The sequence below is a fragment of the Lithobates pipiens genome, unplaced genomic scaffold (genome assembly GCF_037356315.1).
Source record: "Lithobates pipiens isolate NorthernLeopardFrog02 unplaced genomic scaffold, aLitPip1_a1.2 Scaffold_3, whole genome shotgun sequence".
Classification (NCBI taxonomy): Eukaryota; Metazoa; Chordata; class Amphibia; order Anura; family Ranidae; genus Lithobates; species Lithobates pipiens.
In genome coordinates, this window is record NW_027507790.1 from 15,599,181 (window position 1) to 15,624,859 (window position 25,679).

General features: G+C 44.1%; 1 protein-coding gene across 2 annotated transcripts in view; it reads left to right on the forward strand.

Moving 5' to 3' along the window:
• The window catches only part of LOC143939953 (aldehyde dehydrogenase family 3 member B3-like), a 50,739-nt gene that overhangs the window by 11,237 nt on the left and 13,823 nt on the right, over window positions 1-25,679 (forward strand). Inside the window, exons 4-6 of one of the 2 annotated variants that reach the window (XM_077461047.1) lie at window positions 22,085-22,195; window positions 22,310-22,430; window positions 25,043-25,128. In XM_077461047.1, the coding sequence (XP_077317173.1) occupies window positions 22,085-22,195; window positions 22,310-22,430; window positions 25,043-25,128 (318 nt within the window). Of the gene's footprint in view, window positions 1-22,084; window positions 22,196-22,309; window positions 22,431-25,042; window positions 25,129-25,679 lie in introns of those variants that run through there. The other variant, XM_077461048.1, reaches the window with a different exon arrangement.

The following is a 25,679-nucleotide window of genomic DNA, read 5'->3' on the forward strand; positions in this document are numbered from 1 at the left end:
CTTGGCTTTGTGCATCCAGACCTCTATGGCCTTAGAAATGGCGGCCAACGCCATCAACGGCCTACATGCTCCGCCAGCCAGTGTGTAGATCTTTTTAGATCTAAATCTACCCTCCTATATAGTACGCCCTGAAGGATACTGTATCATCCAGTGGCAGGGTTGCGTGTCTGGCAAGGCGCATGATTGCTGTGTCCACTACTGGAGGCTCCTCAAGACCCTTCACCTTCTCCGCTTTTTAAACTGATACAACTTTGTGAACCGATTCTTGGAAATCATCCTCTTTATCTAAATGTTTCCACTCATCATAGATCATAATCTGGATCTCTTCCATGAAGGGAAAATTCACTGCTTGTTTGAAATACTTCCTTTTTGTTTCTTCTGCTGCATCTTCCCACATCAGGGCCTGCCTAATCTCTTTTCACAAAGGGTTGAACCAAGGCAAATTCAAATCCATCATACTGGGTCTCCTCCTCTTCTGCAGAAGATGCATCTGAGATATGGTGCTTGGGCCTCTGGGATACCCTGAGTGGCCAGAAGTATTTGCGGTGACGGGGAGCGAGAGGTAGAAGGCACTGGAGCAGTTGAAGCATGCGTCTGCGTTGCAAACTACTTCAGGTGTTTCCTCAAACACCTGTTTAATGATACCAGCTCCAACTTGTCAGGTTCCTGGCTCTACGTCACTTCTTTGAGGCAATCCACACAAGCCGTCTTACCCACCATCGCCTTTTTAGGGCAAGGCCAGCAACCTACTGACCTGTGCTGTTCATGATGTGTATCCGTGCGGTGATGCGATGGAGAGCGCCGACACCTTGAGGGAGAGTGGGACCAAGGAGCCTCTCTTCTTCCGTGGAAGCATCCTGTGTGGATAAGGGTCTATCATTCTTTCCCGAGCTTCTATCCTCTGATTGCCGAGACCTGAGGAGCTGGAGCAGCACAGATGGGCGTGAGAATTTAGTCTGTGTTTGTTTTTGTTTTTTTGTTTTTTTTACGAAAAACGATTGGAAAGTCCGGTCATCTATACACTGCATTAGGTAGCGTCCAAGTTTCATAAATCTCAATGTTGTTCTACCTACCCCTTCTTTTTTTTTTTTTTTTTTTTTTGTCAAAACGCTACAAATGGGGAAGAAAATCATATGTCGGATGCCGTTTGTTTTTTTGTTTTATGTGGGAGTAGGCTGCGCTTCACATCACCCGCTGCTGCTCTTAGGAACCAGATTGACACATGCTTGTTTTTATGCCTGTACCTTTTTTATTGCTGAAATGTGAGTAGTTTATCAACATACAGTGAGCACTTGGGTCCTTTCCTTTTATCATTTATGGTTGGGAGTCCTTATCCATTTCTGAGGAGTCTGGAAATGAGAGTGTGTTCCGCTTCGACCCATTTGACATATTGGGATCTGCTTGCATGACTACCTGTTAGCTCAGGAGTCCATGCCCTGAGGTGAGAGTAGATAATTAGACCAGAGGTGGAGGGACTGTCACCTAATGTTGCTGAATCGTCACTGGTGCAGGCTTTCTTTGACTTGTCCATCAACTTTGTGGACTTTAAATTTTTTATTTATTTTTTCATTATATTGAAAATATTTTTGGGACTTATTGTTCACCAATGTTTTGAATTTTCTGTTTTGCGCTGCATTTATATTTAACTTTTTTTATCTAGAAGTTTTAGGATAGCGGATTAGTTTTTTGTTTTCTGGTAAACTTCAGGGTCGGCAGGCATCTAAAGTTACATTAGCCAGGTGGATCAGATTGGCTATCACTGAAGGGTACAGACAGAGTTCTAGATAGAGAACCTCCTAAAGGTATTAAGGCGCGCCCCACAAGTGCTTTCGTCTTTCTGGGTGGAAAAGGCTAGTACCACCCTGGAGCAGATTTGCAAGACTGCTACGAGAGCCAACCTTTTTCCACATTTACAAAACCGTATTGGCTAGGCCTGTTGCCTGTAGTCGGGACCATGCTTTCAGGAGGCAAGTCCAAACTGGTGGTGGAGGATCCCCTCAAGGGCTGTCCTGGAGGACTGGGGAAAACCGGTTAGTCTAAAGCCCCATAAACACTATCAGATTTTCTGCTGGGGGTTTTTTTTTTTTTTTTTTTTTTTTTTCTCCCTTCGCCTTTCAGGACAGCACCTTGGAGAGAGCATAGCTCCACCTCTTCACAAGAAACACTGCGTGACAACGCCTCTTTTAAAAGCTTGCTTGCCATCAGTTTTAGTGTTTTCTCCGCCATGGAAGCACTGCTGGGGAACCAGAGGGGCTGCGCTCTCTAAGGAGAGGGTTTTGGCAGTACCTTCAGATTTTATGCTTAAGACCAGCCCAGCACCTTCCTGCACGTGAGGGGGGTGTTCCGGTTTCCCTTCCTTCGTTGGCTCACAGGAGTAATGGACTGCTGGAGGTCATCTGCCCATGGTGTTCAGGGGGGCCGCGGTTGTGCTCAGAACGAGCGTTCCATGCCAGGCCTCGGCATGGCGGCGTCGAATCCCAGACGGCGAGTGACGCCTGTTCCGGTGAGCGGAGACTTCCGACAGGGCATAGCGATTGGTTCCAGCTGCTGGAATGCATGAGGAAGGGGCGGGTCCTCTGGCCGGGACTTCCTTTTGTTTGGCACATGGAGGACACCATTCAAAAGCACACAGGCAGTGGCTGCAATGTTTGTTATGGAGGAAGAATCGTCGGCAGCAATGGCGGATGCAGGCGCCCATGATCCCGGCCAGTCCCAGGTAGGAGAGGTGCAGCAGTGACTCTATCCTTGTATATATCACTGGGTTTTTTTGTTTAAAAAAACAAACAAAAAAAAATAAAAAACCTGCAGCTGTCTGCTTTTGGTGTAAAAATGTTTTTCTGTTTCAGAAAGCTGCTGCCAAGTCAGAGAACATAAGAGAAAAAATGCCCCTCATGCAAAAATACTTTAAGGGACTCTTGGCCCAAACCCCTGTGCAGATTCTGCATCGCGGATTTAGTAAGAGTCCTCACAGGAGTGCAAGGAGCTCTTATCTTCTGTAAGTGCTCATGCACATGGACGTTTTAAAAAACTGGCTGCAAAGCTAGCTCCGACGCCTGGAAAAATCTTTGTTAAAAACGTGATTTTTACCGCGTTTTGCATTGGCGTTTTTGCGCGTTTTTTAGCGTTAAGTAGCTTTTTTTAAGAAACACATCTCTTGGCTATAGCACTCAGAAAACAAAGAAAATATGTTGCGCGTTTGTGCGCGTTTTCCCGCGATTCGCGTTTTTACAGCTCTAGCTCCACGCCACGAAACGCACTGGTCCTGGGTTTTTTTTACAGCTTAAAAACGCCTATGCCATTTGCAGCTCAAAACGCCTAGGTGGGCATGAAGCCATAGACTAACATGGACAGCCGTTTTTAAGCTGCAAAAAAAGCTCAAAAAAGCGGCTGTAAAAACGTCCGTGTGCATGAGGCCTAAAAGAAAACAAAAAGTAAAAATATAGCAGAGGCCCTAGGGACAGTGCATTCCCTTGTGAAAAAGCGTGGCCAGAGTTCCAGCCAAGAACAGAGCTCTCAGTTCAGTCTCCCTTTGTCCACTTCCATACAGGTGGAAAGTGAGTCTGAGGAAGAAAGGGAAAGCATTCCTCCCTCAACCATTGATTCTGAGGAGAAGGAGGAAGAAGCCAGATCTAGATACAAACTTTCACTTGAGGAGGTGGATGATCTACTCAAGGCAATTTATACTACCCTGGAGATCCAGGAAGAAAAAACCCAGCTGTCGATACATGACAAGATGTACCAAGGGCTGGAGGAGATTAAACTCCCTGTGCATAAAGTTTTAGCAGACACTATTTAAAAAGGAGTGTAAGGATCCAGAAAAAGCAGTTCTTTAAATCCCTTTTTAACCAGTTGCCGACCGCCGCACGCCGATGTACGTCGGCAGAATGGCACGGGCAGGCATAAGGGCTTACATGTACGTCCCTTGCCTCCCGCGGGTCGGGGGCCCGATCGGGCCCCCGCCCGGTGCCTGCGGCGGTCGGTTTTCGTCCGGGAGCGATCCGGGACGAGGGGGCGGCCATTCATTCATGGCCACCCCCTCGCGATCGCTCCAGACGAATAGAAATCCCCCGTGACATCACTTCCTCTCCTGTAATGTAAACACAGGAGAGGAAGTGATGTATTCTCTCCTCCGTGTCAGTATTTTTCGTTCCGACACGGAGGAGAGCGGATCGGTGAGTTGCACCAACACTCTACACACACAGTAGAACATGCCAGGCACACTCACACCCCCCCGATCACCCCCCCAATTACCCCTGCCCCCCAGTCACAGTGACACCAATGTCATTTTTTTTTTTTGCATTGGTGTCATTTGTGACTGTAATAACTGTTAGGGCAGTTAGGGTTAGCCCCCTTTAGTTCTAATGTACCCCCCTAACCCCCCCAATAAAGGTTTAACCCCGTGATCACCCCCCGTCGCCAGTGTCACTAAGGCTGGGTTCACATTGCAGCGGTTTATGAGAACGAATGTGATTCGCACCGCACTGCAGTGCAAATCACATCCGATCTCTGTGCGATTCGAGTTCAGCCATTCGCCGCACCCGCCACACCCGCCGCACCCGCCGCAAATTTGCACGGGACCCTTTTTTTGGCCCGCAGCAGAATCGGATCGCATGGGTGTTCACACCATGCGATCCGAGTTTGCAGATCGCACTGCGATATGCGAACTGATCTGGGGGTGTCAGTAACATTTCACTGACACTCCCAGCAGTTCGCATAGGGCAGTGTGAACTGTCGCCGGGAGGCATGCGATGCGGGAACCCGCCGCGGATTCGCGGCGTTTCCGCATCGCTCCAGTGTGAACCCAGCCTAATAAGCGATCATTTTTCTGATCGCCGTATTAGTGTCACAGGTGACGCTAGTTAGGCAGGTAGGTATTTAGGTTCGCCGCAGCTTTTTATAGCGCCAGGGACCCCCATATACTACCGCATAAAGCCCCCTGATTGCCCCCTAGTTAACCCTTTCACCAGTGATCACCATATAACTGTTACAGGTGACGCTGGTTGGTTAGTTATTTTTTTATAGTTTCAGGGCACCCGCCATTTATTACCTAATAAAGGTTTAACCCCCCTGATCACCCGGCGGGTGTCATTTGTGACTAATAACTGTTAGGGTTAGCCCCCTTTAGTTCTAAGGTACCCCCCTAACCCCCCCAATAAAGGTTTAACCCCGTGATCACCCCCCGTTGCCAGTGTCACTAAGGCTGGGTTCACATTGCAGCGGTTTATGAGAACGGATGTGATTCGCACCGCACTGCAGTGCAAATCACATCCGATCTCTGTGCGATTCGAGTTCAGCTATACAGATAGTATGGCTGAATTCGTGTCGCACCCGCCGCAAACTCGCACGGGACCCTTTTTTTTGGTCCGCAGCAGAATCGGATCGCATGGGTGTTCACACCATGCGATCCAAGTTTGCAGATCGCACTGCGATATGCGAACTGATCTGGGGGTGTCATTAACATTTCACTGACACTCCCAGCAGTTCGCATAGGGCAGTGTGAACTGCCGCCGGGAGGCATGCGATGCGGGAACCCGCCGCGCATTCGTGGCGTTCCCGCATCGCTCCAGTGTGAACCCAGCCTAATAAGCGATCGTTTTTCTGATCGCTGTATTAGTGTCACAGGTGACGCTAGTTAGGCAGGTAGGTATTTAGGTTCGCCGCAGCTTTTTATAGCGCCAGGGACCCCCATATACTACGGCATAAAGCCCCCTGATTGCCCCCTAGTTAACCCTTTCACCAGTGATCACCATATAACTGTTACAGGTGACGCTGGTTGGTTAGTTATTTTTTTATAGTTTCAGGGCACCCGCCATTTATTACCTAGTCTCACTAGTGTACCCCTAAATTTAGGGGTGTCTACTTTCCAAAATGGGGTCATTTGGGGGGGGTTTGTGCCATCTTGGCATTTTATGGCCTTCAAAACTGTAACGCCCTTAGAAAGCCTGAAGGCGGTGCTTGGTTTTCGGGGCCCCGTACGCGGCTAGGCTCCCAAAAAGTCCCACATATGTGGTATCCCCGTACTCAGGAGAAGCAGCAGAATTTATTTTGTTGTATTTCATTTCACATATGCCCATGGCATGCGTGAGCAATATATCATTTAGTGACAACTTTGTGGAAAAAAAAAAAAAAAAAAGTTTGTAATTTTCCCGCAACTTGTGGCAAAATATAAAATATTCCATGGACTCAACATGCCTCTCAGCAAATAGCTTGGGGTGTCTACTTTCTAAAATGGGGTCATTTGTGGGGGTTTTGTGCCATCTTGGCATTTTATGGCCTTCAAAACTGTAATAGGTAGTGAGAAGTGAACTCAAAAATTTACGCCCTTAGAAAGCCTGAAGGCGGTGCTTGGTTTTCGGGGCCCCGTACGCGGCTAGGCTCCCAAAAAGTCCCACATATGTGGTATCCCCGTACTCAGGAGAAGCAGCAGAATTTATTTTGGGGTGTCATTTCACATACGCCCATAGCATGTGTGAGCAATATATCATTTAGTGACAACTTTGTGTAAAATAAAAAATAAAAAAAAAAATTTTTTTTTTTGTCATTATTCAATCGCTTGAGGCAAAAAAATAAAATATTCAATGGGCTCAACATGCCTCTTATCAATTTCCTTAGGGGGTCTACTTTCCAAAATGGGGTCATTTGGGGGGGTTTTGTACTGCCCTGCCATTTTAGCACCTCAAGAAATGAGATAGGCAGTCGTAAACTAAAAGCTGCGTAAATTCCAGAAAACGTACCTTAGTTTGTAGATGTGACAACTTTTGCGCAAACCAATAAATATACAATTATTGACTTTTTTTTTTACCAAAGACATGTGGCTGAATACATTTTGGCCTAAATGTATGACTAAAATTGAGTTTATTGGATTTTTCTAATAACAAAAAGTAGAAAATATCATTTTTTTTTCAAAATTTGCGGTCTTTTTACGTTTATATCGCAAAAAATAAAAATCGCAGAGGCAATCAAATACCATCAAAAGAAAGCTCTATTTGTGGGAAGAAAAGGACGCAAATTTTGTTTGGGTACAACATTGCATGACCGCGCAATTACCAGTTAAAGCAGCGCAGTGCCAAAGTGTAAAAAGACCTCTGGTCATTTACCAGCAAAATGGTCCGGTCTGAAAGTGGTTAAAAGGAGGTTTCCTTTTGAGGAAAATTAGGAATTTGTGTGGAATAAAAACAAAAATAGATGCTGCCTTTTCACAAGTGTTTAGGAAGACTGATTTAGCCTTTTGAGGATATGGGGATTCTCAAAGATGCGATGGACAAGCTACTGAAAGCCTGGGATTCATCTTTAGCCAATCTGAAACCCGCAATGGCAGCTACAGTTGTAGCTAGGAATTTTGAGTGTTGGCTAGACCAACTTAAAGAGGAAGTAAACCCTTCCAAACAACTTGGACCTATAGGTAAGCCTAGATTAAGGCTTACCTGTAGGTCCAAGCAATATCTCCTAAACCTATATGGTTTAGGAGATATTTGCCCGAAAATGGGCACCGCTGTCTACGGCGCATGCGCCGTAGACAGAGGCGCGCAGGCGCACTAAATGCGGCAAATCCAAGAATGGATTTGCCAAATTTGTCGACTCCCGTGCGCATGCGCGGGAGTGACGTCATCGCGGCTTCGCCGTATGACAGCGGCGGAGCTGCGAGGCGCGACTCCCGTGCGCATGCGCGGGAGTGACGTCATCGCGGTTGCGCCACTGTAATTCGTCGGAGCTGCGAGACGCCACAAGCAACATGGATGCGGCGGACTACAGGGGACAGCGGCGACTTCGCTGGCTCCTGTGTCAGGTAAGTGACACATAATGAGCTACTATGCGATGCATAGTAGTCCATTATGCTTTACCTTTGCAGGGAAAAAAAGAGGAAGTAAACCCATCAGGGTTTACTTCCTCTTTAAGAGTCATGTGGTAGCAGGTACCTCCAGAAAAGATATATTGGAGTCCTTCCCTACATTGCTTAAAGGGGTTGTAAAGCTTTGGTTTTTTATTTTCTAAATAGGTTCCTTTTTAAGCTAGTGCATTGTTGGTTCACTTACCTTTTCCTTCGATTTCCCTTCTAAATGGTTTTTTCTTTGTCTGAATTTCTCACTTCCTGTTTTTCTCCTCAGTAAACTTCACACCATCATCTGAGTGGTGTTTAGTCAGCCAGAACAGATTACTGAACAGCTTACTGGAGGAGGAACAGGAAGTGAGAAATTCAGACAAAGAAAAAAAAAACATTTAGAAGGGAAATCGAAGGAAAAGGTAAGTGAACTAAAAATGCACTAGCTTAAAAGAACCTATTTAGAAAATAAAAAACAAACCTTTACAACCCCTTTAAGGCCGTCAAATATATGGCAGATGCCTCTGCAGCGTCTATCAGGATATCTGCCAGACCCTCATCGCTCGTTAACTCAGCGAGAAGAGTTCTCTGGCTAAAGACTTGGTCAGGGATTTCGGCTTCTATAGTAAAACTGTGCGGAATTCCCTTTTCAGGGGACCTGATGTTCGGGCCAGAACTGGAGGCTATCCTTGACAGGACTGCAGACAAAAAAAAGTGGTGCAGCAGAGGAAGAATTTTCTTCCTTTTCGACAAATTGATAAGGAAAAAGACCAGACAAAGAACAGACCCTGGAATACTCAGAGGGGAAGAGGCAGAGGCAGGGTACTGTTTAGAAACCCCAAGCAATCCCCTAAAAAAAAAAAAAAAAAAAAAAAAAAAAAAAACGATCTCCCAGTTGGCAGGAGACTTCAGGATTTCTTGCCAGTTTGGGAAGAAACTACAAGAAGTCCCTTTTTTTTTTTTTTTAATGGGGTTAATCAAACAGGGTTATCATCTAGCATTTTTACAAAGTCCCCCAAGTCGGTTTTGCATCACAAACCTGCCAAGGGATCAGGAGAAGGCTCTGGCTATGAAATCTCTTCTACAAGAGCTGATGCAACAGAGTCATCTCCCAGGTTCCAAAAGGTCAAGAGGGGAAAGGGTTTTGCTCCCATATTTTTCTGGTCAAAAAAAACCTCAGGAAAGTTCCGCCTGATTCTCAATTTGAAAGTTCTGAATCGATCCATAAAATACAAAAAATTCAGGATGGATACGATTTTTCTCGGTGAGGAACTTGCTGACCCCCCCCCCCCCCAAGTGTAACATGGCTTCCATCGACTTGAGAGATGCCCATCTCCATATTCCAATAGCACCCCCATCACAAAGTGACTGCAAGACGCAGGAAAATCTGGGGGGAAGGGGAGGTTTGGCATCTGCAGTTCTGAGCTCTGCCCTTCTGCCTTTCCTCCTCTCCCAGAGTATTCACGAAGGTGATGGCCCCCTGAGGATGAAAGGGATTCCAATAGTGCCCTATTTGGACGACCTGCTACTGTTTGCCGACTCAAGCGGTCAAGTAGAAGTCAATCTTCAAATAACTCAAGCACATCTAAAGAGTTTGGGTTCGCTTCTCAACCTTCAAAAGTCAAACCTAATACCATCTTGAATGAATGAAATACTTGTATAGCGCACAATGCGAACTGAATCGCCTCTAGGGTAAGGTTTCTGGGGTACGAAGTAGATTCATTAGAACAGAGAATATTTCTGCCCCAGCTGAAAATAGAGAAGATGCAGTTGGTTCTGAAAGCACTTCAATTTAACTGAGATTTCCGTAAGACAAGCCATTTTCGGCTCTGGGCCTGTTGACAGCGGCAATTCCCTCGGTACAGTGGGCCAGGTTCCATGCTCGTCCACTGCAGGCGGATATCTTGAGGAATTGGTCATACCAGGAACCTCTGGAGAAGTTCTTCATAGGGACAAGAGCAAAAAGATCGCTCTGGTGGTGGAGAAACCAAAGAAACCTCTCAAAAGGGCTTCTCTGGTTCTTCCCAGTAACCAGAAGACCGATCACAGATGCCAGCACATGGGGCTGGGGAGCCCACCTAGAAGAACAAACTGTTCAGGGGGTTTGGTCCAAACCAGAGGCAAGAAGGTCGTCGAATTGGAGAGAGTTGAAGGCTATTCACCTAAGCCTTCTCTCCTTCTTTTTCTCTCCAGGAAGTTCTAGTGAAACAGCATGTCCAAAAATTGTCGGACAATATGATGGCAATATTATATTTAATAAAGCAAGGGGGCACAAAAAGCAGAACCTTGATGGAGCTAGCTTACCAAATCCTGAGATGGGCAGAGAACAAGTTGGCCTCTCTATCCGCAGTCCATTTGAAGGGGATGGGAAACACCTTGGCAGATCTCCTCAGCAGGAGAGAAATAAGGGAAGCCGAGTGGTCTCTAAATCGGGAATTATTTGAGACCATCTCCAGGAGATGGGGTTCCCCTCAGGTGGACCTCTTTGCAAAACAAGAAAATGCAAAAGTACCAGACTACTTCTCCCTTCAGAGGCGCAGGATCAAGCTCTCGAAATAGATGCGTGGCCCACAAGTGGGACTTCCAGCTGTATAAGCCATTGTACACACGGTCGGACATTCCGATGGGAAAATGTTCGATCGGACCGTGTTGTCCGATAATCCGACCGTGTGGGGGCTACATCGGGCTGTTTCCGTCTAAATATCCGACCGTCAACGTTTTAGAGCTGGGCTATAAAATTTTCTGACAACAAGATCCGATTGGACTTTGTCCGGTCGTTTGCAGAGAATTCCGATCGGACAAAGTGCCACGCATGCTCAGATCAAATTTCTAGACCAAAGCTATTGGCTGCTAGCCTGAACGTAGTCCCGTCGTAATGAAATAACGTCATCACGTTACGAACGATCTGATTTTCCGACAACTTTGTCTGACCGTGTATGCAACACCAGTTTTGGACAAAATCCAATGGCTTTTGTTGCGATTCCAAGGATGTTAGCCAAATTCAGGCTGGAATCCACGGAACTAATCTTGATGGCTCCTTATTGGCCGAAAAGACCATGGTTTTCAATCTTGATGAACCTCTCAGTGAAACCTCCTTGGAAGTTGCCAAGCAGGACAGATCTGCTGAGTCAGGGCCAGATCCTCCATCCAGATCCAGCTTATCTCAATTTAACAGCCTGGTTTCTAAAGAACAAATCTTAAGACAGAAGGGCTTATCAGAGAAACTTATTACCACCCTTCTTGCAAGTAGGGAAAAAAGTGACAAGACATTTATTTCAAAGTCTGGAAGGTGTATAATACCTGGTGTTCCAGAAAAAACTTTAATTTGCTTGGTACCATTTCGGTTTTGGAATTTCTTCAAGAAGGATTGGAGAAGGGGTTAGCAGCAAGTACGCTCAAAACGCAGGTAGCTGCTTTATCAGTTTTTTTTTTTTTTTTTTTTTTTTTTGGAAAGGACCCTGTCGGGAACCTTTTTTTAATAATCAGATTTTTTTTTTTTTTAGGGCTATGGCTAAAGTAAAACCTAGACCTATTGTTTTCCCAAATGGGATTTATCTTTAGTTCTTCAGGGACTGATGAAGACCTCCGTTTGAACCTATAGAAGGATCATTGTTAAAGTTTTTGACACTCAAAACTGTCTTGTTAGTGGCGGTAACTTCTGCCCGTAGAATCAGTTACAAGCTCTATCAATTTAAGAACCCTAGAAATGTCTACCAGATAGGGTAGTCTTAAGGACAGATCCAGCCTTCCTGCCGAAAGTGGCTTCAGTCTTTCATCGTACACAGGAGATCATTCTCCCTACATTTTGCCCTTTACCTTCGGGGCCAGGGGAAGAACCCTTCCATACTCTTGATGTCAGGAGGTGTCTTAACTATTTGGATATAACAAAGGACTTTAGAAAATCATCTTCTTTTTGTTTTAATGGAAGGTACTCACAAGGGATGTAAAGCTTCCAAAAGCACCCTCGGAAGATGGTTAAAATAAGCCATGAAAGAGGCCTACGCCTCTTTGGGTCTGGAACATCCAGAAGGGATTTTGCCTCTTTCGACAGAATGGCACGGCTGGGCACAAGCACGTACAGGTACGTTGCTCTTTAAGTGCCCAGCCAGTCCTGAGCTCTGTGACCGTGGTCGCTGGTGTCCTGCGTTCGGGTCACAGAGCTGAAGAACGAGGAGAGGTCTGTGTAAACAAACCTCTCTCCCCGTCCTTCCTACTGTGGCTGTTTATAGGGAAAGACTATCAGTGACGTCACATGCCAAGCCACGCCCCTACAATAAAAACACAATGTCACACAACCCCTCCTCGCCCCCTAGTGGTTAACTCCTTCACTGCCATTTACACAGGAATCGGTGCATTTAAATGGCACTGATTGCTGTATAAATGACTGGTCCCAAAAATGTTTCAAATGTCCGATTTGTCTGCCATAATGTTGCAATCGCAATGAAAAATCGCTGATCACTGCCATTACTAGTAAAAAAATAAATAAAAATGCTATAAAACTATCCCCTATTTTGTAAACGCTATAACTTTTGCGCAAACCAATCAATCACTAATTGCGATATTTAAAAAAAAAAAAAAAAATGGTAGAAGAATACATATTGGCCTAAACTGAGGAAAAATGTTTTTTTTTTTTGGTGGTGGGGGGTGTATTATAGTAAAAAAATATAGCATTTTTTTCAAAATTGTCGCTCTATTTTTGTTTATAGCGCAAAAAATAAAAACCGTAGAGGTGATCAAATGCCACCAAAAAGCTCTTTGTGGGGAAAAAAAAGAAGGCAATTTTGTTTGGGAGCCACGTCGCACGACCACAATTGTCAGTTAAAGCAACGCAGTGCCGAATCGCAAAAAAGGGGCCTGGTCCTTTGGCTGCAAATTGGTCCGGGGCTTAAGTGGTTAATTGAGCAGTGTGGGGTGTTTTTTTTCACACAAAAAAAAAAAAAAACTAAAAATGAAATCCCTTCCAATATAGTGCCTGGGGGATCGCCTTAGTCTAATTGGAAAGTGGCAGATCTGTACCATGTCTAGAATCTGCTGCAGTGATAATTGAATTTATAAAGCCAAAAAAATTTAATTTTTCCTGCAAGCTGCCTTTATTGTGCATGTGTAGTGTGTATGATGAGGCCACAATTTGGTGCACTGGGAAAAGGATTCGAGATTTTTTTTTTTTTTTTTTTGGATGCATTCTGGTGTCACTTTGACTTTGGATAGAAGTAACGGGTGCAGAAAAATTGGTCTTTGGGTGTTAATTGTGCCCATGAAACCTTTACCAAAAAACATTCTTCCAGATGAAATGATTGAACATCCTCAAGGCTAGGCAGCCTCGAAGTCCTGCAGAGATTCCACATCCCAAAAAGACTTAATCAGTGACATCGGCATCAGGGGCTTCATAGCTGGTAATCCAGGACTCATTCATTTTTATAAACGTCAAACAGTCCACGGAGTCTGGACAGACATGTTCTATGATCAGTAACAAAACCTCCTGCAGCACTGAATGCCTGTTCCAAAAGCACACTGGATGCGGGGCAGCCCAACAACTCAATAGCATGCTGGGCAAGCTCTGGCAAGTGGTCTATTCTCATGACCCAGTTGGCCAGTGGAAAGCTCTCCGTCTTTGTTTTGGCCCCAAGGTAATCGTCCACAATGTGATGCAGATGCTGCAGATGGGATGTGGAAGCTGACAGCCCTGGGCAGTGAGGACTAAAAAAATTCTGAAATGCCTCACTTAGGTGGATGCCTTCTCCAGCGCTCCTTTCTCGACCAACGGAAGACTCAAAACAAAGTTTTCCACCACACTGTAACCTACTAGAGTCAGCAAAAAACGTTCAATAAAATCCTCTTTAATGTGTCCTCGAGATTTTATCCTCTGCACTCTGTGGGGACAGGATGAGTTCTGAAACCTTTCCCTTATAACGGTGGTCAAGGAGAGTTGCCCACCAGCAATCGTCCTTCTCCTTTATGCCACGTATTCTTGGGTCCTTTCACAGGCTTTGAAGCATGAGGTTGCCCATGCATCTCAAATTTGCGGAGGTTTGAGAAGCAGACTACTCGGGGTCACTCTGGATGACAGCATCTGGAACTTCCTCCTCCCAGCCACGTACTACTTCCAAGGGTCCTGGGGTTGGAAAGTTATCGCTTACAGATTGACGCATGTCTTTTTGTCTTATTCAAAGCCTGTGAAAGTGACAGAATCCTCCTCCTCATTCTCCTCCCCTCTCTCTCCTCATGTGTGTTCTGTGACACAGGAATGATGGTGTCTGCATAAAGTGGGCCTTAAGAGGAAAGGAATTCGTCCTGCTGCTCTGCCTCCAGTGCCCTGTCCATAATGAGTCTGCTCCAGCAGGAACACAACAGGGATTGTCGTTGATGCATGCACTGTCGCTGCTCACCATCCTTGTGGCCTTCTCGAATGGTGACAATACAGTGCAGGCATCCTTAATGTAAAAAAGTTTATATACATACAAGGTACTGGCGCAAAGAATCAAAAAAAAAATATCTCTTATGCCAATTGCTTGTGTCTGCTGCAGTCAAAGACCCTCCCCACTATCGGGTGAGGTGTGTAAGAAAAGACGTGTTTATGGACCGTGCCAACTTGGTAAATTTTAAATGTGAACACCACTATTTTATTAAATGCCATAGGCTTTGTATTTAAATTGTCTTAACAGTGCACATGTAAATAACTAACTATGATTTGTGTCAGACCCTATGAGTTCTAGCCTTCAAAAAGTAAGTAATAAGTGCTTAAAGATCAGCCATTGGCATGGGAGATAAATCCGAGAGAGCCTGAGCATGTCATTGTGCCGTACTGACACAAGTACTCGTTGACTGCCCTCTGCTGCATGTATAGCCGCTGCAGCATTCCCAAATTTGAGTTCCACCTGGTGGGAATGTCACAAATCAGGTGGTTGATGGACAGGTGGAATTCCTGCTGAATTTTAGCCAACCGAGCACTGGCTGTGTATGACCGCTTGAAATGGCTACAGACTCTTTTGGCCTGCTTTTGGTACATCTTGCAACCCTGGGTACATACTTGGGAAACGCTGCACCACCTAATTGAGGACCTGTGCCAGGCATGGCATGTGTCAACTTTCCCTATCTAAGGGCGGACAGAAGGTTTGAGCCATTATTTGACACCACCATTCCTGGCTCCAGCTGGCGTGATGTGAAATACCTCTGGACCTGTCCTTGCAGAGATGCAAGAATCTCTGCTCTGGTGTGGTTCCTGTCCCCTAAGCACACAAGCTGAAGCACTGTATGGCACCTTTTTAGCCTGACGGAAAAGCCCTTTGAATGCTTAGGGGGGTACCTAATGTTCATAGGGCAATTCTGCAGAGGGCATGGAGGAGGGGGTAGAGCTCACAGGTCTGGCATCACCACCAGCTGTATGGAGACGTGGGGGCACAACAAGCTGCAGCACTGAGCCCTGTCCTGCATCCTTTTGAGTTGCAAGCAGCGTTACCTAGTGTGCTGTGAACAAAATGTATCGTCCCTGCCCAGGCTTGCTGGACCACGTGTCAGCAGTAAGGTGGATTTTACAGCTGACGGCCTTGCCCAACGATGCCAGAACATTCCCTTCCATGGGATGGTAGAGAGATGGAACGGCCTTGCGTGAAAAGTAGGACTGGGAACCTGCCATTGTCGTACATCACATTGTGCAAATTAAACAGAAGGGGGCAGAATCCACCAGGCTGAAAGGCAGAAGTTGGAGAGCCAACAGATTTGACAAGCTTGCATTCAGGCGCTGGGCATGTGGGTGGCAGGGATATAATTATTATATATATATTTTTTTTTCTCCTGCTGCAGAAGATGGGGCAGAGAAATTTGGTGGCGTGCTGCTGGTAGATGAGCTGCTAGGACCTTGGACGCCCTGTGCTATACCATCATCCCTGTCAGTGGAGGCTGCTGAAATGTAACGATTCGGTATTTTTCTTCTTTTTTTCTTCTTTTTTTCTTCTTCTTTTTTTTTTCTTCCCTTTTCTTCCCTTTTCTTCTTTTTTTTTCTTCTTTTTTTTTTCCTCTTTTTTTTTGTGTCTTTTAGGTGCTCTTGCCAACGGGCTGAGTGGTTGGACGTTAAACGCCTTGTTAGGCATGTGGTGCCCAAATGGTGTTCTGTGACAGTTTGCAGATAGCAACAGTGCAATGTGCTGAAAAATGCCGACAGCTGAGCTGCAGGGAGTGGGCTGGGAGATAACCACTTCAGAACTTGATGGAATAGGGTGGCTGCTCTCTAATTTCTTTCTTGATGGTGACCTCCTTGGGGTTGTGCCGCCTCACCTTCAGTTTCCTCCTCTGCTCCCCAAAGTATCTATCATGAGGAAGGTTTAGTAAGCCAGTCCACCACCTCCTCTGCATGCTGTGGCTGAATAACACGGGAAAACTCACTAAACAGAGGAAATGATGCCCTGCCTGAGGACTGACCACCACATCTACCTTTTGCCTGTGGACACATTTGTTGCTGGCCCCCTTACAGTGACAAGGGAATGTCTGCCTCTCCTTGTTTTTCTCCCAGACATTATTGGGAGGTGCTTATAAGCAAATGTAAAGGAGAAGTTGAAATCTGTACATAGATGCACTTTAATCAATGTAAAGAGGTGTTTGGTGCCCTTTTTAATTTGAGTACTCAAACTAGACTCACTCCACGGATGCAATATAATGCGCCAGAACTATATGGCGCTAAACTGGCAGTAACGTAAGCAAATAGACGATGTTCAACTGTCACTACACCTGAAGCTATCTGAACTGTCACTATACACTGTCAAGATTACTGACATGGTCTCACTACACTACACTGAAACTATGAGCTGTCCCTACGCTACCCTAATGTATGTATAAATGACACGGTCTTGCTACACTGCAGTGAATCTAGCTGCACACTATGCAAAGCTGAATGAAGGTCCTCCTCCCTACACTCACACTATCCATAGACTGAGACTAAACTAATATTCTACGCTGACAATTGAAGCAAAATGGCAAAGTATAGCACACTAATAGAACAGGGCTCTGTTCAGTGCCATCTCTCTCCATGCCGAAATCACACTGAAAACGATTGCCATTGAAAGAATGCTTTCAATATACTGTGGGGTGGGAATGAGCCATGACTGGATAAAGTCATGATGACAGTATCCAATTATGACTGACAGTGCTCTGTGCCCTGATTGGCTGAAGCTTTCACTGCTTCAGCCAATCGGGGCTTGCAATGCATTGTTCAGTGCCGCAATGCATTGTGGTCGCTTCAGAGGGGCCGAATAAACAGTCGAACGACCCATTTGTTCAGCTGTTTACCGAACAGCGAGAGTTTGGCCCGAACTTTAGGCTGATTTTTTTAAGTGCAAATTTTCAGTATTTAGGCTACAAATACAATATGCAGTGTGATTTAAGGTAGATAATGAGGCCAAAAAAAGTCAATGTAGTAAGTAACTCAGGAGAGCAATATATTAGAATAGGCAGACACACACATGAAATTGACTCTCAGTGACACTGACAGCAGTGTGCAGTAGCACAGATGACACGTCCCCTCCTGAGTCAGTCTTTCCATGCCATTGCCTTCAGTCCAGTCAGTCCTGACAGTCCTGCTCATGGCTTGCCTTGCTCCTGTCCTGCAAACCTGCACATAAGCTCACATGACAGGCTCAGGCACCACCTCCGCCAGACCCGCCGGTGTTGCCCGAACACGCTGTAGCAGGCACTAAGGTGGTCTTGGCCTGTTTTGGACCAGAACTGCACATGCACAGTCCGGGCCGAGTACAACAGCCATATAATTTTCCTTTCCTTTTTTCCTGTCACTGGCTTATACTGCCAGTAAAAATACTGATGGTTGGCACTGGTCCCTGATGCTATTCATTCATTCATTTTTTTTTTTTTTTTTTTTTTTTTTTTACTCCATTTATTATAGAATACGATCAAATGTAGGCCCAGAAGATATTCAGCTTCTCTAAGGAGCAAAAACATTGGAAAACTGCTTTGCTAAAGATCATTGCAGTCCCTTTACAGTGTCATGTAATGTGTTGCATGCCCACAATCTGACAGCTTTTGCTGCCTGTCCTTAGGATTTAAGTTTCTTTGAAATTATAATTGCATACACTGAATATGGTATGTGAGGGGTTGCATTTTAGGTCACCTATATCAAGTACGTTGACCATAACCATACTTCTAATTTTATTATATCTAAAGTGTGTGTGTGTGTGTGTGTGTGTGTGTGGCGCTGCGTCTTCTAACCTGCAAGTAACATCCTAACCTTCCTATAAGTAATTATATTGTAACTGGGAAATGAGTGTTAGGGTTGAAGGTTTTGCTCAATGTGCAAAATTGGTACAACAGCTCCAGGATGGATACCGCTGTGACAGAGCGGGTGCTTTTCTGGAAGTTTGCATTAGAAATCTGGAGGAGCAAGTTGCAATGCTGGCCAGAAAGGATAACCTTGGCAGGTGACAAAGTTCCCATGTTGCAAACAACCATTGGAAATTTTATAGTGCTATTTTTACTATTAAAAAATATTCAAAACACCAGAGCAAAATGTAATAATGCATTAAAGTGTTTGTTCACCAATGCGAGATGTCTGCCAAGCAAAATAGGTGAGTTGGAAGCTCTGGTGCATGGGGAGAGCTGTGATTTAGTTGGTATTGCTTCATTCTTCACAGCGCTGGGCTATTAATCCTGGCTATGCACTCTTTCTGGGAGACTGGGTAAAAGGGAAAGGTGGCGGGGTCTGTCTCTGTGAAAAAAGATCTCAAAGCGAGTGTGAATGAGGACCTAATTGATGGAGAGTGTGATGAGGCTGAAGCATTATGGGTGGAACTGCATATAGATGTGCATAGTTCAAAGTTAATCATTGGAGTTTGTGTTTAGACCACCCAATGTTAATGAGGAGTTAAAGACTTGGCTCCTTGCACAGATGGCAAGGGCTGGGACAATGATGATGGAGGATTTTAACTACCCGTAAATTGTCTGGAGTAATGGCACTGTTTGGAACAGTTAAAGGGCAAAAAAGCATAAACCTATTACAGGACAATTTTATGGTCCAGTTTGAAGCCCCAACTAGGAATGATCTGTTGGACCTGGTAATCTCAAACCATACCTAGCTTATTACTAATGTTCATTATAAAGAACGTTTGGGTAGCAGTGACCATAACATGTTTTTATTTGATGTTGGCCATAAGCAAAAAACACTTCACTTTGAGAGAAATTTTTCCAAGGCTGAGGGCTGCTCTCCAGGACTTAGATGGAAAATTGTCATCGTTGAACACAGAACAGAAATGGGAATTCTTCAAAAAGGCTGTTTGTGAACTCACTGCAAAGTATACAGGGTTGGTGCAAGGATTTTTGACACCCTCTTGGCTCCACCCCTGACTCCACCCCTTTGTTCTGCCCATGTATACCCCACCTTTTTAATGAAGCGCCCATCAACGAATATTTGCTTTCTATTCATTCGGGAGTCATGACTCGTTGTCATCTGCCGCTGCTGCGTCTCCAACACTATGTGCGAATGGAGTGGCAGCTGTCTTTTGATGCTGATACTTAGTTGCTTGCAGCAGAGAGAAGAGAGTAGGACTGGGCGCCCTAGGCAGCAGTGCGCCCTAGGCGGCTGCCTAGTTTTCTTAATGGTAGCACCGGCCCTGAAAGTATATACTCTCCTAGGCAATAGATTTTATTTTTAGCCTTTTAAACTTATGTGGCTCAGGGCCAAAGTTAAAGCTATAAACCATAAGAAAAAACGCTTTAAAAAAATATATAAAAATGAAGGAACACTATTGTCGTTTGCAACAGTTAAAGAATATAACTGAATATGTAAAGGGGAAATCAAGGACGCAAAAGATAGGACTAACCCCAAAAGTTGGTGAAGTAAAATTAGAAAAATATATGCATAAAACTATTTTTCAAAAATAAAAAACTGATAATTGGCATGTGCAGATGTATTCACCCCTTTTGTTATGAAGCCCATAAAAAGCTCTGGAGCAACCAATTACCTTCAGAAGTCACATAATTAGTGAAATGATGTCCACCGGTGTGCAATCCAAGTGTCGCATGATCTGTCATTACTTATACACACCCTTTTTGAAAGGAACCAGAGGCTGCAACACCTAAGCAAGAGACACCACTAACCAAACACTGCCATGAAGACCAAGGAACGCTCCAAACAAGTAAGGGACAATATTGTTAAGTACAAGTCGGGTTAGGTTATTTAAAGGGGGGGGGGAGAGAAATTCCAAATCTTTGATCCCTAGGAGCACCATATCAAATCTATCATGACCAAATGGAAAGAACAGCAAACCTGCCAGGAGACGGCCGCACACCAAAACTCACGGACCGGGCAAAGGTGGGCATTAATCGGAAGCGGCACACAGACCTAAGGTAACCCTGGAGGAGCTGCAGAGTTCCACAGCAGAGACTGGCATATCTGTACATGGGACAACAATAAGCCATGTGCTCCATAGAGTTGGGCTTTATGGCAGAGTGGCCAGAAAAAAAGCCATTATTTTCAGCAAAAAACAAAATGCACATTTTGAGTTTGCGAAAAGGCATGTGGGAGACTCCCTCCATACATTTTGGAAGGTGCTCTGGTCTGATGAGACTAAAATTGATAATTTTTTGGCCATCAAAGAAAACTTTTGGTGCAAACCCAATACATCACATCACCATCATGAAAGAATGAAAGAGTCAAAGATGATGGTGGCAGCATCGTGCTGTGGGGATGTTTTTCAACAGTTGGGACTGTGAAACTGGTTAGAGTTGAGGGAAAGATGGATGGTGCTAAATGCAGGGATATTCTTGAGCAAAACCTGTACCACTCTGTGTGATTTGAGGCTAGGACGGAGGTTCACCTTCCAGCAGGACAATGACCCCAAACACACTGCTAAAGCAACATTTGAGTTGTTTAAGGAGAAACATGTAAATGTGTTGGAATGGCCTAGCCAAAGCCCAGACCTCAATCCAATAGAAAATCTGTAGTCGGATTTAAAGATTGCCTGTTCACAAGCGCAAACCATCCAACTTTAAGAAGCTGGAGCAGTTTTGCAAGGAGCAATGGGGGAAAAAAATCCGTGATGAGATGTGGCAAGCTCATAAACTTATACGAAGTGACTTGAAGCTGTGATGGCCACAAAAAGTAGCTCTAAGTATTGACTTTTCTGTTTTTTGTCCTATTTGTTTGCTTCACAATAAAGAAGAAAAAAATCTTTACAGTTGTGGTAAATTTATGCAAATCCTTAAACAATCCATGTAAATTCCAGGTTGAGGCAACAAAACACGAAAAATGCCAAGGGGGTGAATACTTTTCCAAGGCACTGTATAAAGTGTGGGATTAAAAGTACCATTTCAATCTTTGCAGATGACACCAAACTATGCAGTGGAATAACTTACAGGATGTGTCCAATTTACAAGCTGATCTCAACGCACTTGGGTGACTAAATGACAGATGAGGTTTAATGTTGATGTAAAGTTGTGCACTTTGGGGCTAAGACTATGCATGCATCATACGTACTAGGGGAAGTACAACTGAGGGGATCTGTAGTGAAGGATCTGGGGGTTTTGGTAGATCATAAACTCAATAACCTGCAATGCCAAGCTGCGGTTTCCAAAGCTAGCAAAGTCCTTTCATGTATTGAGAGGTATGGACTCCAGAGAGAGAGAGATAATTTAGGCCTTACTAATTTGTACAGGGGCAAATCTGGAATATGCAGTTCAGTTTTGGCTACCAGTTCTCAAAGGATATCGGAACTGGAGGGTGTGGAGAAGGGCAACCAAACTGATAAGAGGCATGGAGGAGCTTGGCTATGAGGGAAGATTAGAGGAACTGAATTTATTCTCTCTCCAATAATTGTGTACAAATATATAAGGGGTCCATATAGTGAACTTGGTGTTTGACTTATTCACGTTATAGTCAACACTGAGGACAAGGGGGCACTCTTTACACCTAGAGGAGGAAAAGAGATTTCATCTCCAAAAAAACGGAAATGTTTCGTCACAGTAAGCGATGTGGAATAGACTCCCTCCAGAGGGGGTTCTGGCCAGCTCAGTATATTGCTTTTGAGGCCTTTATTTCATAAATGTACACAATATAATTGTGTGCTAACTATCAAAGTTATACTCTTCTTTTTCTTCTTCTTTTTCTTCTTCTTCTTTTTCTTCTTTTTCTTCTTCTTTTTCTTCTTCTTCTTTTTCTTTGTTTCACTCGAGCAAGGCATTTGGTTTAGACTGTGAAATACAAAATCTCATGTTTTCAACATTTTCTGGTAGTTCTCTTCTTTGAATTCACCATCCATGTTTTTGTAGCCCAGGTTTGAAACTGTTTTATCAGAAATCACAACTGTAAGAAATGAGGCCATTTATGCGATAAAGAACTTAGAAAAATGGATGACCCCAGAGCCAGTGCAAAAGAGTATGGTATGTTTAATTTGCTCATCTGGCAAAAAAATGCAAATGGTGCTGTAATTGTATTCAGGTGGATAAATTATTTTAATATTTTTTTATTTTTTATTTTTTTTCCTCCCAAACCAGACTTCCTTCCTGGATAGCTGCTATATACAAAAGGAGCCAGTAGGTGTTGTCTTAATTATTTCTGGATGGAGTTCACCAGTGCAGCTTTGCCTTATACCTATGGTTGATGCAGTGGCTGCAGGTAGATACAATGATATGTGTAACATTTTTTATTTATTTTTTGGCATTGGATTTTCATGTAAAAAAAAAAAAATCTTATTATTAAAATTGGTAATCCCCCCCCTGCATCAGCAATTCTGGGCAGGCAACCAAGACAGATTTGCACAAGTTTCCAGCAGGATTACCACTAAAGGAGACCATTTTCACCACAGATGGATACACCAAAAGTGGTTGCGGAAGCTACTGATCTATTGCAGGGCTACTTTAGAGCAGTTGGCTGAGGCATTGGATTCAAGCCGCAATAAGTCTGTCTCATGTAAACGTAAAAGGAGGCGTACATAGTGTAGTATTTTACCAAGCCAAATTTATTAAAATAATGCACTTGCAGAATGAATGGTAACAAAACGGCGTGAAGCTCCAAGGCCCCTTTCACACTGGGGCGGTAACGGCATCGGCGGTAAAACTGCACTATTATTGGCGCCTGCTTTAGCCTTGTTTCAGCAGCAGTATTCGGCCGATAGCGGGGCAGTTTTACCCCCCCCCCACTAGCGGCCGAGAGGGTTAAAACCACCACAAAGGGCTGCTGCATTGCTTTGCTGGCAGTATAGCATCTCTGCCCCATTAATTTCAATGGGCTGGCGTGGTGTATACACCGCTCCTTCACCGCTCCAAAGATGCTGCTAGCAGGACTTCTTTTTTTTTTTTTTTTTTTTTTTTTAACCTTCCTGTCAGCTCACCGCTCCAGTGTGAAGGCCCTCGGGCTTTCACACTTGAGACACAGTAACTGCTCTTTCAGGGTGCTTTGCAGGCACTATTTTTAGATCTGTAGTGCCTGCAAAGCGCCCCAGTGTGAAAGGGGTCCAACAGTAAGCACATCAGAGCTTGCACCCAGCTTGGGGAACAACATAACCTTTGAGGCCCCTCCCAACACGTGATGTCATTCTGCAAACACGGATCTACTTTGTTGGAGTTACAGGCTGTTTGTTACTGTGCATTCTTATTTTAATAAATTGACTTTGCAAAATTCTACACTATGTGGGCCCCCTTTTGCATTTAAAACCCTTTTTTGGAGGGTATTGCCTTAGGGACTTGGTGAAATCTATTTCTGTGGATCGTCGTGGTGTATATTGCTGCAGAGCAGTAAGGTGTTCTGTAATCTCCCTGTAAGGTCAGAGAATCTGATAAGGGGCTTTAACTGTTTGTGGTGAAGAGGCTTCGGAAACACTTTGGCGGTGGTGTGATATTTGTCTAAGGACAGAATACCGTGGAGAATTATCACCTGGGCACTATTTTATGCACTTTAATTGCATTTCTAGTTTCATTCATGCACTTTATAGATTGACTTTTGCACTTTAAATGATGTTAATACGCTATTGGTTTATTTTATTACACATGAAATGGGTTGCTTTTCTTTTGTAATATAATATTGTATTTTGGACAGTGCACTTTAATGTTTTTTGCAGTTTGTTTTACATCCTTACCCGGATAGGTGGTGTAATGCAGCAGTCCTTTATTGAATATCATTCATTTGTGAAGTAGGTGAATTGACTGACACTATTGAATCATATCAATATATATATCACTTCTAAATAGCAAGGAGCACACACGTGTATACTACTTTATAGCATCCATTGTGGTGTGAAATAAGCCCTTAAATGCAAGTTGTGCAAGTGTCGTCTGTCCTTTTATTCTGATGAATTTGTTGTTGGAAATGGGTTAAACTCTGCTGAAGACTAAATATGCTACAAAACTGTCATAACAGTTAATGTCTATTGCACTATAGCTCCCAACTGTCCCTGATTTGGAACAAAGTCCCTCTTTCATCCTCCCTCTTTCATCCTCCCTTTTTGTCTGATCTGTATACAGCGGGTTTTGAAAATCACGTTTCGTTGCTTTTCAGCCTGAAATGAAGACAGACATAGGGGGTTCTTTACTAAAGGTAAATCCACTTTGCACTGCAAGTGCAGTCGCTGTATATCTGAGGGGGGCATGCTAGGGAAATAAACAGCATTTTTAGCTTGCACATGATTGGATGATGAAATCAGCAGAGCTTCCCCCTCAGATCTATAGTGACTGCACTTCCAAGTGTGCTTGTAGTGCAAAGTGGATTTGCCTTTAGTAAATAACCTCCATAGTTTGTTTTTTATCCAGCTGTATTTACTCAGTGCAACTCATAACATTCAATCAAAAGCTAGAACACCAACATTTAAAAAAACTAAAAAAAACGAATTACTGAGTTGGAAAAAGGATTCTCTCTCTCTCTCCCCCCCCCCCCCCCCCATGTCAGTATATAGTTGAACCTCATTTTGCTTTAATTACAGCATTTAGTCTGTTGGGATATGTCTCTACTAACTAACTTTGTACATCTAGACTTTGCAATATTTGCCCATGCTTCTTTGCAGAACCACTTAAAGCCTAACTCCTAACAAAAGTCAGGTGCATATAATATGGATTGGCAAAACTGTGTCATATTACTCAGCACTGTTATGTTTTATGTGGTCAAAAAGATTTGATGGTAAATACTAAGCAGTGAAAAAATAAATGGGAAAGATTAGTTGTAGAATAATTTTGAGGGCTTCTCATTTCAATGTGTAGTTATAGTTGCCTAATGCCAAATTTCCTTTGTGTTGACAGGCAATTGCGTAATGATGAAACCTTCAGAAACTTGTTCCCACACAGCAAACTTGCTGCACATGCTTCTTCCCAACTACATGGATAATGTGAGTGTGGAATTGGTTATTGTATATGCTGATGTAGTGCTATCCCCGCAGGAGCCACCCTTAGTTTGGGTCCTCTTCTCTTGGTCTAGCCCGTGTGAAACCTCATCCTCTTTGACACCACCAGTATACCTTTTCTGTGAATCTCCGCAGGCACAGACTGTATTGACAGGTTAAGGTCCTAAAAGTAGAACGGAATATATTGGCACTTGAAGACAGTCGGCAATCAACACTATATTAAAGATATAACTGACCTCGAGTTCTTTAGTAAAACTATTCCAACTCCAGCTTATGCTGTGACCCCCAAGAACATAAACTAGTAGCTCTCCTTATTAGAAGAAATGACATAAGTGGCCATCATTGAGTAATGCAGACCAAACTATGCCACTTGAGGGCGCTCAAACAAGGAAGCTAGGTTTAGGCCTGAAAGATGAAACTCTTCCTGTTTTGACTTTGGGGCAGGAAGTGAAGGGGAAAACTCTGCAATGGGGGGGGGGGGGTAAGCTATAACCCTCTTAGGCTCGGTTCACACAGGGGCGGCGCGACTCAGACGC